Raw genomic sequence first — 17,812 nt, forward strand, 5'->3', positions numbered from 1 at the left:
ATGCACACATGCATGCATATGTTTGTAGAAAGAACAGAACCCCACTCCTCTCCGTAGCTAGCTCTTCCAAATGGAGAATGCAACACCCGCCGATGATCCATCCGAATCCAATAGACATGTAACTCGCATTTCCAGCAACTTTCAAGAGAATCACGCCTCCGCATTTCCCAGAAAGGTACGAACACACGGAACATGCGCGCACCACCACAATCATATAGGCTTCTTGATGTTAAATGTTTCATTATATTGGTTAAACATGTATAGGTAATCGCGGAAATAATTGCAACATATCTATTGGTGTTTGTCACATGTGGTTCTGCTGCGCTTAGTGTTAGCGATGAAAACAAGATTTCGAAACTTGGAGCATCTGTGGCCGGTCGACGTTTTCTTTTAATTCCCTTCCCTTTCTAATATGTATACGTGTATATATATATATATATAGATTTAAATCAAAAATTTGAACTTTACTGCATTTTATAACAGGCGGCCTTGTAGTGACGGTGATGATCTACGCTGTCGGACATGTTTCTGGTGCGCATATGAATCCGGCGGTGACCCTGGCTTTTGCGGCCGTCAGACACTTTCCCTGGAAACAGGTTATTAATCGGATAATTTATATATATATATATACAGGATCCTTCCGATCCTTTGGGCCAACTGGAGCACCATTAAATTCTCAATATATATAATATATGATTTAACTTGATATTAATTAAAAAATTGAATCGTGCAACAATATATACTGAGAAATTTATGTTTTTTTTTCCCAAGGTACCATTTTATTGGGCAGCACAATTTACAGGTGCAATCTTGTCCGGATTCACACTTCATTTGTTATTACACCCTATAAAACATGTGGGAACTACGTCGCCTTCGGGAACTGACCTTCAGGCCCTAATCATGGAGATTGTGGTAACTTTTTCGATGATGTTTGTCACCTCAGCAGTAGCAACGGACACCAAAGCTGTAAGTGACCACTTCAAAAAATTTGCCGAAATTAATATCACTAAAACCACAAGTCTGTCTTAGGTTCGAGACTCAACTGTAATACGTTGCTGGTTGATATTAATAGGTCGGGGAGCTTGCAGGCATCGCGGTAGGTTCTGCTGTGTGCATCACTTCAATTTTAGCAGGGTAAGTACATGCGTACACTAGCCAAGAAATAAGACAACATATATATCCAAGAATGGTACCACACTAACTAATAGTTCTGTTGTGGCTAAATTAATGTAGGCCAATATCAGGAGGGTCGATGAACCCAGCAAGGACGATGGGACCTGCGATCGCTAGCGGTTACTACAAGGGATTTTGGGTATACTTGGTCGGCCCTGTTTGCGGGACGTTGTTGGGGGCATGGTCATACAGCTTCATCCGTGTCNCTAGTTTCCTTATCCGCAGGATTGATCCCGTGCAATTAATAATGCTCCCTTCTCGTGATCCAATCACCAGGATTATTTAACGAACACATATTAGCAGGGGCGGAGCCACCCTTGGGTTAGGGTGGGCTCCAACCCCACCAAAATTTTTAATTTTTTTCAGGAAATTGGCCTTCAATCCCCAGCCGGCGTTTTTTTTGTGTTCAATCACAGGGTACTTTTTTAGTACCACATTTCCACATGAAGTGTACCACATTTTCACATGAAGTGTACCACAATTTGAATGACATAGTACCACAATTTTGTGGGTAAGGAGTGGACCCAAAGAAATGTTTTGATTGGAGATTTTTCACCAACTTCTCCTTTTTTTGGTTTTTGTGTATTTTTTTATTTTTGTCTTATTTTTGTGTTTTGTTAGCTTTACTTTATTGATGCAAATTTGAAATTTTTTTGTTAACTATGAGTAATTTTTTAAAATGATCTTCCGCAAATACCTATAATTAAATTTGAGTTTCGCTCGCATTTTGCTCAAAAGGTTGAAANTTAACACCTCATTCATTCTCGTTCAAACTTCGCAGAATGAGGAGCAGCGAAGAGAACAGAATAGGAAATCATGATGATCTTGACAATATTTGAATCTCAAACCTCAATTAAAAAAAAAACTTTTAAGTTTTATCTCTCTAAAATTATTGCGTATGTAGTATATGTGTTTTCATAATTTCGCGCAGGGCAAAATATTGATGATTTAATGAAAAGTACCCTGCTTGATTAGTATTAGTCTGATACATTTTCCATGATCCAGCCAGACAACATTTCCCCGTCGAACCAATAATCAAAGGGATGAAATCGCATCATTTTACAATTTCCGAAGCTGAAACAATTTACAACTGTGGTAAGTGAACAAAATAACTTTGATACAATCATTCTTTTAAAAAATTACCCTCTCCCAAACAACAGTTGGTATATGCAAGCATTTTTAAGTTTCAAGACAAAATGATAAAAAAAATATATATAAAACCAACATTTTTATTGCACAAACTTGTTATGATCGATGTCCCGAGCTTGGACAAAATGGTCAAGCAAGAACAGGGGCGGAGCCACCCTTGGGCTAGGGGGGCTCCAGCCCCACCCAAATTTTTAAATTTTTTTTTGGTTTAAAAAAAAAAATTTATTTTTGTCTTATTTTTGTGTTTTGTTAGCTTTACTTTATTGATGTAAATTTGAAATTTTTTGTTTGAAATTTTTTTGTTAACTATGAGTAATTTTTTAAAATGATCTTCCGCAAATACCTATAATTAAATTTGAGTTTCGCTCGTATTTTGCTCAATATGTTGAAAAACCTAATGTAAGTTGATTTTTAAAATTAGCTTTAAGTTCCAAATATATTTTTAGACTATATTTACAATAACAAACAAATATGATAATACAATTATGCAGTTACCACATATTTTATTACATTTTTATTTAATTTCTATTAATACTAAAAGTTTTATAGAATTTTAATTTTTTAGTATGAATTAGTGTATGTTTATAACTAACGATTTTAAGAAAATACGCAAATTTTTCATGTGAATCATAGTATGTGATATTATATGATTTATCAAAGATTTGAATTTTGTGTATAATGACTTAAATGATGTATCAAGCTTTTTGTTTTCTATTAATGTCCATATTATTCTTTGATGTTTGTCAATATTATTATTAATTTTTTATCGTTGGTTTTAAAAAATGATGTGAACTGACTTTGGCTTTTGACCGCAATAATTTTTAAGAGTAAAAAATTTGAAAAATATTTTTTGAGAGATTCTATATATGATAATTTACATGGTTTTTAGGAGATTCTATATATAATAATTTACATAGAACGAGATTTGGTTGAAAAAATTGATAACAATTTAATAATTAATGAGTTTTATTCTAAGAAGAATCGAAGAGCACAACTTCAGTAGTCATGTTTTAGCTCCATGTTTTTGAAGATATTAAATACTCTTGTTCTATGTTTTCATGAAGTTAATGTTTACATATTTTTTATTTTAAATTTTTTAATTAATTAATTATTTTATTAAATACAATATGGGACGAAGCCAGCCCCAGATAATTTTGAATCCTGGCTCCGCCCCCGAGCAAGAACTGCTGGAGATGATGGTTCTTCATTCTGATGCTTTGAACCGCCTCGCCGTGCTCTACACCTCAATTCCATGCCGCTGCTCACGCTGCCTCTGCCACCAGGACCCACCCTTGTTTCGTCCAAGACAACAATGCACCCACGGTGCACGTTCTAGTGAATAAAACATGGCTGTGGGTTGTAGAAATAGCACTTGTGCTTGGTAAAAGCAGCGGTAGAGCTAAACTGGAGCATGGCGAGACGTTTAAAGCACCAGGATGAAAACCATAATCTCCAATGTGAATTTCTTCCTTGCTCGTTTGCAACGGCCACCAACTTTGCATCTCCGAGATATTCCCCACTTAAGAAAGCACCGAGTTTTAGCTTGCTGGTTGTATCTTCTACTTGAATCTTGAGCTCTCCCGTACATAAAGACGGCAGAGTGCATGATATCCCACCGTTTCTTTAACAATCCAAAACTCCTTTCAGTTCTGTTCTAGCTGTGGAGCGCGTGGAAAATTGAACAGTTTCTTGGTAATCTGGAGACTGCAGGAGCATGTCTTCCCCATTTATTAAAATGACGATGAGTTGCTGTTATGGGGGCAAGTGAATCCTAGCCTTTCGTGTAACCTGAGGAAATAAAAAATAAAAACCACGTGAAAAAAATAAAAACACGAATTTGGGAGTCATACGTCTGTGTTTGCAGAAGAGATGAGAAAACAAGGACGCGCAACAGATATCGATTGGATGCCCAACTGCAAATCTTGAGACATGGAGACAACATTAAAATACTGAAACGCTGACAAATTTATCTTAGTCTGGAGGTTTGCACATGAATCCCTTCCCTCAAGAGTCAAGAAGCTCAAGAAGATGAGGAATTAACATGGGGAGGAGACAAGAAACTAAGTTCAACCATGTCAAACGGGCAAAACAAGAATCAAGAATTCACAAGGGATACGTGGCATTAATAATGAAAGAAAAAATCACGAAATCCAAGAATCAAGAAAGATTAATGTCAGATTTCCTCTTCTTACTTTGATGAGAGAACGGGGGCAACGCTGGAAGTCCGAGAATTGTTCGCCTATTATCATTCGAAGGGCTTCTTTCTCCTCCGCGTCGCCATCCTCACAGAGTATTTCGAGTATAATTAAAGCTCCGCTTCATCCGCCATATTCAGAGCTTGTTTTGCGTGGAATAAACTGAAAATCACGTCGATTCCGTTTATATAGATTTTGGGCGTCCGAATCTGTTACGGAAATATTTCAGAGTCCAAAGCGTCACCACTTTATTTTTTTATTGTTATTATTATTGTGACGGATGTTGAAAAATATTCAAAAGAAACAAATCCACAAAAAAAAAAATATTATCATCATTTAAATGCGAAAAACCCACAAAAAGTTAATAATTTTCCCCCTAAAATTAAATCTTATCAAATAAAAAGTTATGTTAGGGTACGTATTTGTCTTCATATATACTAAATTTTTTACGGTAATATTTAGCAAAATAGATTTTCCTTTTTATAATGGCTAATACACAATGACTGCGACTCTTCATCCAAGGATCGTAACAAGACATAATTAATTCAGTCACGTCCACCCATCTATCTTGCCATCCATCAAACATAACCATATATATAATATATATAGACACACATACAGAGACTATCGTGAAAAAATATTTAGCATTTGATATATAAAATTCATTGTATAATTAATTAGAAATGTATATATGCACATTTAAGATCATAAAGCAATTTTTTATATAAAAAATCAACACAAAATCTAATTAAAAAAATATTCTGACATGATTACATTAACTTTTATTATATAGTTTGATACCTCAAATAAAATAGACCGACTCTTGATAGCATGTGAGAATACATGCCCAATATCCAGATAGTCACGGGAGGTCATTTGAACGACTAATGTTTATCAAAAGATCACCTCTTTCATCCAGATACATCAGATCATCTAAAGATCCACCATTAGCTCCATTTATCTAGATTCGTCAGGAGGTCATCCAGGAGCTCACCCCAGCCGACCTCCTATACTTCCATAATCTCGTCGATCAGCAAGACGTGACCGACCTCCCATCGAGATCCGAACTGACCTCCCATAATATGCTATTGTAGCGAATGAGAAGGTCTCGGCCGAACTCCCATAGAAATCTTGTACTCGCTCAGTACACGTTAGACGAGCTCATGCCTCAAGGAGCTCCCACTCAAATATATGAATATGTCATCCGTAGAAATAGAACTTGTAGAAATTTCATCTAACCTCATCTAATATTATGAGAATCTAGAGTCTATATATTTAGGATTCCACAAATAAGAATCCAGAGTCCTACATATTTAGGACTCTACAAATGCAGAGTTTTAGTCGTCAAAGAATTTTATTCACATAGGGGCTTTCATCTTATAAATACTAGGTTCCGGTCATGATTTATTCATTCATACATTCATTCATTCTAAGCACACACAATATTATCTCTGTTTTTTAATTATATGAATTGACCGTCGAAGAGGTTACGACGTAACAACCTTCTGACCCACTTCTAACAATCTCGTTTGTGCTTCATGATTCTTAAGGTCCGACCTGAGCTTCTAAAATGAGATCCGACCTCCGGCTGCCCTCGGGATTTTCATCAACATCATAGTTTGATGTGAATATAATTCCTTCTATTTTTAAAAGTATATTTGTATATAAAATTATAACTTATAATCAATTTCATAGATAACAATCTAGCTAACCGTGGTATTGATTCACGAGTTCAGAGTTAATCACTACGAAATTTATGATAAGTAGAAACTAGAAACCAGACCAAAGATTGTTTTTTAGTCCATCATAATTTGAATTAAGTTTAAAATTAACCAAATCAAAAATGTTGTTTGGTTCGAAGTTTTAAGAGTAGGTCTCTTGTGAGACGGTCTCACAAATCTTTATCTGTGAGACGGGTCAGCCCTACCAATATTCACAATAAAAAGTAATACTCTTAGTATAAAAAATAATACTTTTTCATAGATAACCCAAATAAAATATCCATCTCACAAAATACGACCCGTGAGACCGTTTTACACAAGTTTTTGCCAAATTTTAATTAATAAAATCTAAACCAAACCGATTTTATACCACATATAACATTTTTAATCATATATATAGATTATTTAAAGTCTATATCATTTCATTATTATAATGAAAAATTGATAATTGTTGGTTACTTTTATAAATTTTAGAATTTCCAATTATTTAAATCGAATAATTGTATTGGCCCAATAATATGTCTATTTACCCCTTCAATCTCCATCATTGTCGATTGATCTTATTTAAAATGTTTGATATTTATATCATATTGATGTTTAATTATAATAACTAGTTTAGAAAATTTAAATAATGTTTTAAAATAGTCGGAATAATCTATTTGAAAAGAAATTACATTTAAATTTAATTCATCCAAACAAAGTCGAACCAATTAATAGTTTGATTTGGTCTGCAACTTTACAAAAACGATAGAATTGGTTTAGTTCGAATTTCTATCATAAAAAGAACTAATGTGGTTTTGCTTACCCCTTCTTCAACCCAATGCTTATTCATTATTTATTTTTTTACCATTTTTCTTAATTATTATTATTTTAAGATGTCTCTTTCAAAGAATGATTATCTATAAAGACACAAAAAATCAAGTGAGACGATCTCATGAGTCAATTTTGTGAAACAGATATTTTATATAGGTCATCCACGAAAAAATATTATTTTTTTGTCAAATATATTAATTTTTATTTTAAATATAGACATGAGTGATCCGTCTCATAAAGATCAGTGAGATGGTATTATGAAAACCCTACTCCTATAAAAATTGGGAATTTATAGTTCGGGGAAAGGTCCAATTGAGTTTGGCTAGGCGCATTAGGAAATGGCCCAACATGCGACTTTAAATTTAACTAATTGATCATAAGTCATTTACATTGATGGATTGGAAATCAAGATTTCAATTATTTTTTTATCGTTAAAAATGAAATAATATATGAAATCTTAAATTCATAATTTATATTAATTAAACAAAGTATAATGAATCTCAAATATTTGTCATTAGGATGTGAACTTGAAATCTATCGTATTTAATACGAAACCATATATAAATATGGAAGTAATGGATTTGAAGTTTATGATATTGTTTCTATATTTAAAATTCATATATTTGAAATACATCATACTAAAAACAACCTAAAATTTTTCGGTTTTTCCAAGCTCTACATGCTCATATTATTTTGTTTAAAAAAAAGCAAAAAAAGGAAACTTTTTCTTTAAATTTTATGTGTTTAAATTTGGAAAAATGAATCAAACTACTTATAATATTCGAATTTTTAATTAAAAAAAGGATTAATTAATTGAAATAATCAAACAAGAATAATACATTAATATATTTAAAATTATATTTCTGGTTAAACGATTTTTTACATTTTTTAAAAAAATTATCTAAATTTGAATGTCTGTAAAGGGTTGCTTATTTTGGTGGGATTTGGAGAGAGAGACAAATCGTAAGGGAGCAAATGACAGCTTGTGAACTCAATTCTTTCGATGTCACTTTCTTCCATCTACCCATCTTTTATTGAGTGTCCCCTATGTTTCGATTTATATATAATTTTGATATGTTGTTCATATACCATCAATGAATCAATAAAGTATCGCTTAATTATTTGTTGTGATGAAACATATTCAAATTACATATCTAATAAATAAGTGACAACTCATTGATAAACACGATAAATGCATCGTTGCATGCTACGAATTAGAACCTGGTTGACAATATGTGGCTATAAATGGAACTAAAACACAGCAGCCTATGCATACAACTAAAAATATTAATAAAAGAAATGGAAAGCATAAAGTGAATGCTCACTTCAAACCAAGTAGCAGCATTATTATTCTTGTGGACCAAACAAAGAATCAATTCCAAATGCCCGCCCATTAACAAACACAATTTGAAATACATTTTTTAAAATAAAAAAATTATTTCTTATAGAATAAAATTTGTTTTGGTAAACACAATTTGAAAGACATTTTTCTAAATTCCAATAGATCAATATTAGATTTTGAAAAACTAAAATAATTATTATTTTTATTCGATCGTATGATAAACAATACATAACATTCTAATGAAAGATATTTATTTATTATATTTTTATAAATATGATAAAAAATAGTTATATATTTGAGTTGATAATTAATTATCATAATATAAATTTTTTTAAATAATTAATCAATATAATATATTAAACAATCTTGAAAATAAAAGTGTGCACCTAATTAAATTTATTAATAATAATTTCGACTTAAATGCAATTCAAGTTAAGAATAAATTGACGTTTTTTTATTTATCATATATCAATTAAATATTTTATCGTTATCGTTATTATTATCGTTATTCTTTATTATGTATATATGTATATATATTAAACGATATTTGTTTACTATAATTTAACTTTTCTTATTTATAAAAGCGCATTTCTATCAGCAAAAAGAAACGCATTAGCTCAGTTAAAAGATAAGAACGAGGCTGAAAAGTTTGGGGTACTTTCAGAAAAGGTTGGCGAAGAATTTTGGAGGAGCAGAAAGGGAAGTTGAAAAAAGGGAAAGTGAAAGTGAAAGTGAAAGTGAAAGTGACGGTTTATAGAAAAGAAAAGGAAGAAGACGAGATGTGCGGGCCACAGAGAACTTGTGGCTGAGAATTCGCTTTTCTTGCTGACATGGCTCGACACCTCGGCTATCTACCTTAATCTTTTTCACTTGCACGTTGTCTTGAACGACACAGAGCCCCAAAAGTTCCTGACCCCAAAAGGAGAGAAAAAAAACGTACACACAATCACACACGCGGGGGTTTTTGAATCATGGGTTTTGTGTCTATTTTAATCTGTTTCTGAGTTATCTAATCTGGAGTTCAGGATAAAGAGAGAGAAAAGGAAGAAAAAAATGTCTGAAGTTAAAGACCCCAGGATAAAGCTCTTTGGGAAGACTATCGATTTGCAAGAAGCTGCTGGGGGGGCGGTTGAGACGGTGGCGGTGCCCCCACCATCCATGCCAGGTGGAGGGACCTCAGCTTTGTCTTGTGATGCCGGTGATTTGGATAACACAATCCAAGATCCCCCGTGTTCGTCAGATTCTATACTTGAAAATGGAAGGTTTGAAAGAGATTCAGAGGAGCAAGAATCTCACAAGGTAAGAGTTTCTGGATTAACTTTTCTATTGAACTGTAACCCATTAGTCTATACCGTCTAAACTATCGAGGGTCGATCTTGGTTTTGACCGATTTCTGGGTTTTGTGGACTTGGAGAATTTGCTTCGGCTTATTATTTCGATTTAGGGTTCAAGATTTATGTTTTCTCGATGACAAGAAATATGTATATCTGTGATTGAATAACGTCGAATGAATGTTCAGCGTTCGAGCTAGGCTGCTTAATTGGTTTCACTTTAGTTTTTCAAGATCGGAACTTCATAAATGTATGTGCTTCTTGTAAGAACTCTTTAAGTTCTGTTATTGACAAATGTTATATGCAGCGCGACTCAGTGATATGCAATTTCTCTTTAAAATGATGATGCAAATTTGACTTCGTTTGCTTTAGCTTTCTAGCAAATCTAGTTTCATCTATATAGTTTACCTCTTGTGGGTGAGGTTGCTGTTTTTTTCTAGGATTACAGGGTTTACTCTGTTACAATGACCGAAATGCCGTATTTTAAGGAATATAAAACCTCCAAATTGTGATTTAGTGACCTACTTTGTACCTTCATATTTGATTTGATTTATCTAATAGGATGCAAACTCGTGTCCTGGACTTTTTGTTCATGGTATATATGTAGTTGTCCTCTTATGCGATGTGTATTAGTGAGGGATATTTTGATATTGTTTCTTACATAAATTCAAGTCATCATTCAATGTTTGTTCTAGAATAATTTACTTAGTAATATTTTTGATTTACTTTCTATGTTGGTAGCTTTATTTTGGTTATTTTCTTGCAATATTGAGGAACAAGGTAGTTACCGTAATTGCTCGAGCGTCCGCCTATCCTCATGGACATTCTTTCTGTACTAGTGCAGAGGCTATCATGTCCAAACCAAGACGATGCCATAGAGGAAGAGCATAACCAGCCTTCAGCGCTGGAGGAATCAAAAGATTGTAACTCAACTACCCCAATAAATGAGGGTTCACATGAGGATACTGGAACAGAAAAAACCTCGATGACCGAGGATGAACAAGGTGAGATGACCAACTCGCACGAGAAAACCCTGAAGAAGCCAGACAAGATACTTCCCTGCCCACGTTGTAATAGCATGGACACAAAGTTCTGTTATTTTAACAATTACAACGTTAATCAACCCCGACATTTCTGCAAGAACTGCCAGAGATACTGGACCGCTGGTGGGACGATGAGGAATGTACTTATAGGCGCTGGTCGTCGAAAAAACAAGAATGTTGTTTCTCAATTTCGTCATTTAACTGTCCAAGAAGCTCTTCAGAGTGCCAGAGTGGAGCTTCCAAATGGGATTCACCATCCATCTGTGAACCCTAATGGCACTGTCCTCGCTTTCAACTTAGATACACCCGTCTGTGAATCAATGACATCGGTTTTAAACATCGCCGATAAAACGATTATAAACGGATCAAGAAGCGGGTTTCACAAACCGGAAGAACTACAAAGTTCAGCTTCTCATGGAATTTTATCCAATAGTGAGGATCATTCTGCCGGAACTTTTGCAAGTTTAAACAACGGGGTAAGCAAAAACATATTTCCTGAGGTATTAATGCCGAATCGCCACGTGGTTCATCAGTTGCCTTGCTATCCTGAAATCTCCTGGCCTTATCCTTGGAACTCAGATCCATGGAGCACTTCTTTGTCTCCACCTACTTTTGGTGCTGCTACCTTTCCTCTGCCGTTCTGTCCTACACTACAACCATATTGGGGCTGTGCTGTACCCGGCACTTGGAACATCCCTTGGGTAATAACACCTGCTGCTTCGCAAAACCAGACACTGCCAAGTTCCGGTCCTCTTTCTCCAACTCTAGGGAAGCATGCAAGGGATGACAGTAACATTTTGAAACCAGCCAATGAGAGGTCTGAGGGGGGGTCCTCAAAAGATGGTGACTCTGAGAAGAATCTTTGGGTGCCAAAAACACTACGTATTGATGACATGGGAGAAGCAGCTAAGAGTTCCATGTGGGAAACATTGGGTATAAAGATTGACGGAGCAGATTCAATCAGTGGACGTGGTCTTTTCAAGGCATTCCAGTGCCTATCCAATGGTGGTGAGAAACCTCACATATCGGAAACCTCCAGAGTGTTACAAGCCAATCCAGCTGCGCTGTCTAGGTCCTCAAGCTTTCATGAGAGATCTTAAGCTGATGACATGCATTCCAACTCTATTTTCCGTAAGTTTATACCAAACTGATGTGTCGATGACACCTCTAGAATAATCAATTCCCAAAAAACGAACCAATCTGGTGGACGATTTTGATGCAAGAATACGTGGAATTTCTGGTGGCATTGCTGCCATTTGATGTAAGACAACCGGTTGTTTCTGGTGGCATTGCTGTCGTCAAGGAAACCTCCCCGCAACCAAATAAATGGAATTGTTTATACTCATAATACAAATTGATTTCAACGTAATCTAATCAATACTTTGTAATAAAAATATAGTTTATTTCAAAAAGTAATAATAATTCACCCAACCAGCGCCACAATTGAACCTTCCTTTTCTTCGAAATCCCACCAAAATTTCAACATCAAATATTATCCTTACCATCGTATAAATACACATAAGACTCCAGCTCCAAAATCGCCACCACCAAGAACTCTATCCTTCGCCATTTCTTCCCACAAGACTTCCACGCCAGTCGCCACGGCGTACCTGATCACTTGGCTCGAACCCGTTGATTACATCGTGATCAAATCCGAATGGAGACTATATCACTAAATCCAATCCTACGATTCATCCAAATCATCCTTAACAAGAAGAGAATCTACAGTAGCTTTCTCTCGAGATTCCAGTCCTCAATCCAATCCCGCTTGACAACCAAATGCAACACTTCAAGAATCCTATCTGAGAAAAAGAATAATGATTTTGATCCATCCATTGATAAGTGCAAAAGGGTTGTTGAAACTTTGTCATCCAAGGACATGGAGATGGTCTTGAAAAGATTAGGATTGCATCACACTTCAAACGGAGGGAATTTTCCATCGCGGTTGGACGAGAACGACGTTTTCGCCCTCTTCGAATCGAGAAGTCCTCGTTTGGATGAAGTTAAGGAGGCTTTTGATGTGTTCGATAAGAACAAGGATGGGTTTATTGAGGCATGGGAACTGTGGAAGGTTTTGTGCGATTTGGGATTGGATGAAGGACCCAAAATGGAGGATTGTAGGAGGATGATTGGTGCTTTTGATGAAAATGGAGATGGCATGATAGATTTTGATGAATTTGTCAAGTTTATGGAGAATAGTTCATTGTAATCATATATATTCGATCGAGTTTTTAAGACGAAAATGGTAAAAAAAAAAATCAAATTTCCCTTCTAATAAAAATATATCCTCGTTGTCATGATCATACATTATATTTTTTTGGGGAGTGTCATTTATTCTACTATTTGACAAAATTATACTTACTTATTATCTATTATTATCTTATTATTCATTAACATATAAAGCAATCGGTGACCTTTTCCAAACTTAGTTTTTTGTGTTTTTTTTAAATTTAAATAATGATAATGATAATAAAAGTAGGGGAAGGTATCTAGAAAATCTCTAACCACTCGCCACGTTGAATGACTAAAGCTCCGATCTTGGATATGGTTTGTCCTCTTCAGTTCCATGGATGCTGATGCAATTGCTTCATCTTTTTGTCACCTCAAAATGAGCGAAGTCGCGGCTGCGCCGTCGTTTCGGAGCTCCATTTTCCTCTCTGGAGCCGTGCATTTCAAGGGAAATCAACTGCGGCAAATTAGTGCAGAACGGCAGTGCAATATTTTGAGGAAGAAAATAAAGTTAAGGCTACTGAAAATAGAAGCACAGGTGGCAAGTCCTTCCACTTATTCTTCAAGAATCTTCACTGACATTCCTCTTTATGAACTCCCTGGGGTAATTGCTAAATTTGATGCTGCCTATGTTTTCTTGGTACTTTGAAACTCGTATATTAATTGCCTTGAATATGGATTGGGTAGGCTTCATTTGATCAGTATTTGGAGGATAAACCCAGGGTTTTTACAGCGATCTTTCCTGATAAACAAAGGAGCCAACAGCTCAATGAGGTAAAATTTCTTAGTTGTTTGGGACAAGTTCTAAAATTTTATGTCTTCTCATGAATATTTGCCTGCAAAATCTTGAATCATGGCAGACTCAAAAGAACTCGAGGTAAATTACTGTGTTGAGAGGGGCCGAAACTCACGAGTTTAAAATTTTGGCCTAAAGATTTGAAGCTATTTCCTCTGAGGGTGCAATCTAACGATAGCCTTCGACTCTGTCAAATTTTGCAGCTTGAGCGTGAGCTCGAACCATTGATTTATTGAGCTGTAGATTGAGGCCAAATCGTGTTTGGACTTTCAGGATCAGTTCTTGCACCAGGCGGTGTAATCTGGTTCTTTGTGCCTTGATATGCTGTTTATGACCTTAATTAATGAATCAGTGTTGACCCTTGGTAGTAATGCTTTCATACATTGCAAGCTTAAAACCGTTCAAAATCACAAGACTAATTCTTCATGTAAAACCACGATTATTTTTTCAAAATACTAACCGACCGCATATGGCAATTCGGTTTGAATATTTTTAAAAAAACCGCAAAACCGCACCGTGATCACCCCTACTTGGTAGTAATGCTTTCATACGTTGCAAGCTTAGGAAGTCCTTTGTTGACTATATTTTTCAAGATTGGGGAACTATTTCAAGCTGACAGATGGCCAGTACTATCACGCTTCTTTCCATTCTGCTCGCGTTGGAGCTACATTTGAATTTTAGTGTCGCACAGGGTGTGAGTGTGTAACCGATACTGTGCGCCGCGTGCACCGTTATTTAATATCTGTACTCACTATAAAAAAACGATTAACTAGATTGCTAGAAGAGTCTAGTTCACACCCTTTAAAAAACCCATTTATATTGCAATCAATAAGTTCCTTCAAACGTGACTTGTGAGTTTCTAACCTTGTTTGATAAACTTTGAGCCATAGGAAAAACCATGTTGGCAGGACTTTGATCCAAAAAAAACATTTCCCTAGCATATATCAATGTTGGCAGGACTTAGATCCGAAAAAATATTTCCCTAGCATATATCAATGTTCCTCGTAGAATTGGAGTAATGTAAATTTTAGATTCATAGCATCTCTGATCAACTCTGCTCTTTGGCTCATGGATATATAATAGTATGTTTGTTTCGGTTGGTTTGGCAATTGCACGCAGGATGAATGGAAAGTTTATATGCTGCCAATAGATTTCTTGTTTCTCACCGTATATCCAGTAGTGGACATGAGGATAAGATGTAAATGTAGCGGAATAGGATACCCTCCAACAGTCCCTCGGGAAGTTTCAAAGGTTCTCGAGCTTGAGATTGTAAGCGCGTTTGTCCAACACCATCACTTAATATAATTAAAGGTCTTGCTCCAGAGTTTTTGTATAATACAGGTTATTTACGTGCAGGTTAGATGGGAGCTTCAAGGGTTAGATGATATGCTCAAGCCATCTCAGTTTTCGCTTGGTGTAAACGGGGCTTTATATTCGTATAGGCATGGGCCAAGAACCAGACTGAAAGGCCAACTATCGATGAGCATAAGCTTTGTTCTCCCCGCTGTTCTTGGTTTAGTACCCGAAAATATTCGACGAGATGTTGCAGAATCGGTTAGATCATCCACATTCCACGAACATTTTTCTTTCCCTTTCTCTTACCTTCTTGTTCTCAGTTGTTGGTTTTTCATCGTTTAGGTTCTGAAGAGTCTGGTGGAGAACATGAAGCATAAAGTAAATGGCAGTTTGATCGCGGACTATAGCAATTTCAAGAGAGAAAGAACAAAGGCTTTATTAGCTGAAAGCTGAAAACTTGGCTGTTGCCTGTTTGTAAATGAAGTATTCTTCTTTCTCCCGGCACCATTTTTTAGTTTCCAAAGCCAATTAAAGAGTCTGATTGTTCGTTCCATAGCACAGTTTGTCGAGGTTGAGGCATATATATATGTGTGTAATTCGAGCATATTTTGTACCGAGCCAAGGAAAAAAGTGTCATCAAAGTATAAATAAAATTATGTCAGTTGTAAAGGAAAAACGATAATGGAGATGCGGGGGATCGAACCCCGTGCCTCTCGCATGCAAAGCGAGCGCTCTACCATTTGAGCTACATCCCCTTGGTACTATCGTTTGGTGTCGTATATTATAAATATAAATATTAAATATTTTTCGTTATCTTTATAATATTTTCACTCCAACTCGTACAATCAACTCTTTTCCGGGATTGAGCTGACATGGACATTCGTCCAACTCAAATTGACGATTTTGTGCACAATCTTCTTTAGAAAATGCACGCTACTGCTCCCACACCAATGTGATAAGTATTATCATAGACATTCATAGGAAAGATTTCAATTCATTCCCCTGCCGACAGCAGCAAAAAGGGTACAAATAAGAAGTCATCAAATTACACATTATGTTGAAATTTCAGGACTAGTTGATCATCAATCACCAGTAATCAGCACAAAAACATGACCCAAGCTTGAAATAGTGAAAACGATTGCGATCTCTAGTAACAATTTCCCAGCCATATATTTTGGATGCAATCTTCATTGCTGAATAACAATCAGGCATGTTCTCAATTTCTTGAAAATGTAAGGAGGCGAACCAACTTTAGTGCTCATGAGACCGAATCAGACAGACAATTTCTCACTTTGGAACTGTAACGCTCGCTATTTCTTTGATCTGCGAATGTGCCTTGTCCCCTGAAGTGAAACGATGAACTTCGCCTTTGATTTACATTGAACCAACTCCAGGAATCTTTGTGATTCCCCTGTCTCTAAAAACCCTTGAAAACAATCAGCTTTATCGAGTTTACCTGATAAAGCATACATATTAGGCAGCTTTATGCCATATTTGCGGACGATCCAAATGGCCCGACTAATAACTCTTCGTTCCAACCACATTAAACTTTAATTATGAGATTGATTAGATATTCAAATTAATTAATTCCCAACTTACAATTTACTGAAAATGCCTATCATTGGGTTTTACCAACAACCAAACTAAAAATCCTTCCAAGGAAACAAACACAAAAATGAAGAAAGGGTCAACAAAAACAAAAACAGGACAGTTTCAAGCAAGAAAATTTCCTGTTCGAAGTTATAACTAAAACACAAACATGGCAATGTCTTTGGCTTTTGTTTTTATCATTGAAATAGCTCAATCTTCGTCCTCATCTTCGTCACCACCACCGGCTTTCTTTGCAGCAGCTTTCAGGTTCTTCCTCTTCACTCTTCCAGGGCGACCGCCACCAAAAGGACTAGTAAGTGAGAAATCAATATGCTTCTGCGAGTCGACTCGTACCATGAATGATGGTACATTTACCACCTGCCTTCCAACCCTATTCAGAAATACGAAACTAACATGTCAAAACATATCAAAAACAGGTAAGAGAGTTGTAGGGTATGGAGCTCGTTTGGATATAAAATCACATCCACCAAAACTTCAGATAAACATAAAGAACATTAGAGCGGATATGGAATTAATAATTCAAACAAGGATAGATATCATAAAAATTATCCATGCAAGAATCTGCAGTCCACTGTCTAATAAGGTACCACAACCAAAAAAAGATGTCAATACCAACAGAATACACACCTGATGTGCCTCTGCCTGATTAGCACACGAGCATGGTGAATAGATTTAGCCATACCAGCCTTAAAAACAAGAGTCTGGAGACGACGTTCAAGAAAGTTCTCAACGGTCAATGCGAGCACATAATCAAGCTTGTTCTGGCTCTCATCCAAAAGCCCGTGACGATTCATTCTTCGAAGAAGGGCCTCACCCTCAAAAATACGACGAGGGTCTTTCTCATCAAGTGTGAGAAGCATTCTTGCCGCATTACGGATGCGACTCAATGCATATTGAACCCTCCACAGCTCCCTCTTGCATCGAAGCCCATATTCTCCAACAAGCTTCAGCTCAGCATCCAATCGTTCCTTCTCATATGGCCGGCGAGGCTTCTTGAAAGTCTTCCCATCTAACAAAAATCATTGTACATCAAATTTAGTTTTGAAAAACCTGATATTGAATAAATTGAGATCGAAAAACTGAATAAAAGTCGATCCTGTTCTATTTAAAAGC

At 35.8% G+C, this 17,812-nt stretch overlaps 6 protein-coding genes, 2 long non-coding RNA genes and 1 other non-coding gene across 10 annotated transcripts in view; 5 read left to right on the forward strand and 4 right to left on the reverse strand.

The window, feature by feature from the left end:
• On the forward strand, positions 1-1,459 carry LOC140963229 (aquaporin NIP2-1-like). Its single transcript, XM_073422518.1, has 6 exons — positions 1-175; positions 265-376; positions 484-596; positions 772-966; positions 1,073-1,134; positions 1,234-1,459. The coding sequence occupies exons 1-6, from the start codon at positions 71-73 to the stop codon at positions 1,457-1,459; spliced, it is 813 nt and encodes a 270-aa protein (XP_073278619.1). The 5' UTR covers positions 1-70.
• A 7,639-nt stretch (positions 1,460-9,098) lies between these two features.
• Positions 9,099-12,402, forward strand: LOC140963679 (cyclic dof factor 2-like). Its single transcript, XM_073423086.1, has 2 exons — positions 9,099-9,692; positions 10,569-12,402. The coding sequence occupies exons 1-2, from the start codon at positions 9,447-9,449 to the stop codon at positions 11,865-11,867; spliced, it is 1,545 nt and encodes a 514-aa protein (XP_073279187.1). The 5' UTR covers positions 9,099-9,446; the 3' UTR covers positions 11,868-12,402.
• A 22-nt stretch (positions 12,403-12,424) lies between these two features.
• Positions 12,425-12,976, forward strand: LOC140963232 (probable calcium-binding protein CML46). The gene has a single exon (XM_073422520.1). It carries the CDS (start codon positions 12,425-12,427, stop codon positions 12,974-12,976), a length of 552 nt encoding a protein of 183 aa, XP_073278621.1.
• A 287-nt stretch (positions 12,977-13,263) lies between these two features.
• LOC140962947 (uncharacterized) lies at positions 13,264-15,639 on the forward strand. 2 transcript variants are annotated; one of them, XM_073422076.1, is made up of 5 exons: positions 13,267-13,600; positions 13,684-13,770; positions 14,912-15,061; positions 15,149-15,346; positions 15,431-15,639. In XM_073422076.1, exons 1-5 carry the CDS (start codon positions 13,334-13,336, stop codon positions 15,539-15,541), a joined length of 813 nt encoding a protein of 270 aa, XP_073278177.1. In that variant the 5' UTR covers positions 13,267-13,333; the 3' UTR covers positions 15,542-15,639. The 2 variants fall into 2 exon arrangements, with proteins under 2 accessions (XP_073278179.1, XP_073278177.1); XM_073422078.1 differs by lacking the exon at positions 14,912-15,061 and having other exon boundaries at positions 13,264-13,600.
• LOC140962950 (uncharacterized) lies at positions 13,805-14,484 on the reverse strand. The gene is made up of 2 exons (XR_012172638.1): positions 14,344-14,484; positions 13,805-14,165 (listed from the first exon to the last, which is right to left on the reverse strand). It is a non-coding gene; the product is annotated as an uncharacterized lncRNA (long non-coding RNA).
• On the forward strand, positions 14,051-14,704 carry LOC140962949 (uncharacterized). The gene is made up of 2 exons (XR_012172637.1): positions 14,051-14,191; positions 14,361-14,704. It is a non-coding gene; the product is annotated as an uncharacterized lncRNA (long non-coding RNA).
• Positions 15,640-15,770: 131 nt separating the features above from the next.
• Positions 15,771-15,843, reverse strand: TRNAA-UGC (transfer RNA alanine (anticodon UGC)). The gene has a single exon. It is a non-coding gene; the product is annotated as a tRNA-Ala (tRNA).
• A 788-nt stretch (positions 15,844-16,631) lies between these two features.
• On the reverse strand, positions 16,632-17,720 carry LOC140962948 (small ribosomal subunit protein uS4y-like). Its single transcript, XM_073422079.1, has 2 exons — positions 17,327-17,720; positions 16,632-17,069 (listed from the first exon to the last, which is right to left on the reverse strand). The coding sequence occupies exons 1-2, from the start codon at positions 17,557-17,559 to the stop codon at positions 16,889-16,891; spliced, it is 414 nt and encodes a 137-aa protein (XP_073278180.1). The 5' UTR covers positions 17,560-17,720; the 3' UTR covers positions 16,632-16,888.
• Positions 17,646-17,812, reverse strand: part of LOC140963233 (small ribosomal subunit protein uS4y-like) — a 2,121-nt gene continuing 1,954 nt past the window's right edge. Inside the window, exon 3 of the mRNA XM_073422521.1 lies at positions 17,646-17,708. Coding sequence (XP_073278622.1) covers positions 17,646-17,708 — 63 coding nt within the window. The remainder of the gene's footprint in view (positions 17,709-17,812) is intronic.

Source organism: Primulina huaijiensis, chromosome 17 (genome assembly GCF_012295235.1).
Source record: "Primulina huaijiensis isolate GDHJ02 chromosome 17, ASM1229523v2, whole genome shotgun sequence".
NCBI lineage: Eukaryota > Viridiplantae > Streptophyta > Magnoliopsida > Lamiales > Gesneriaceae > Primulina > Primulina huaijiensis.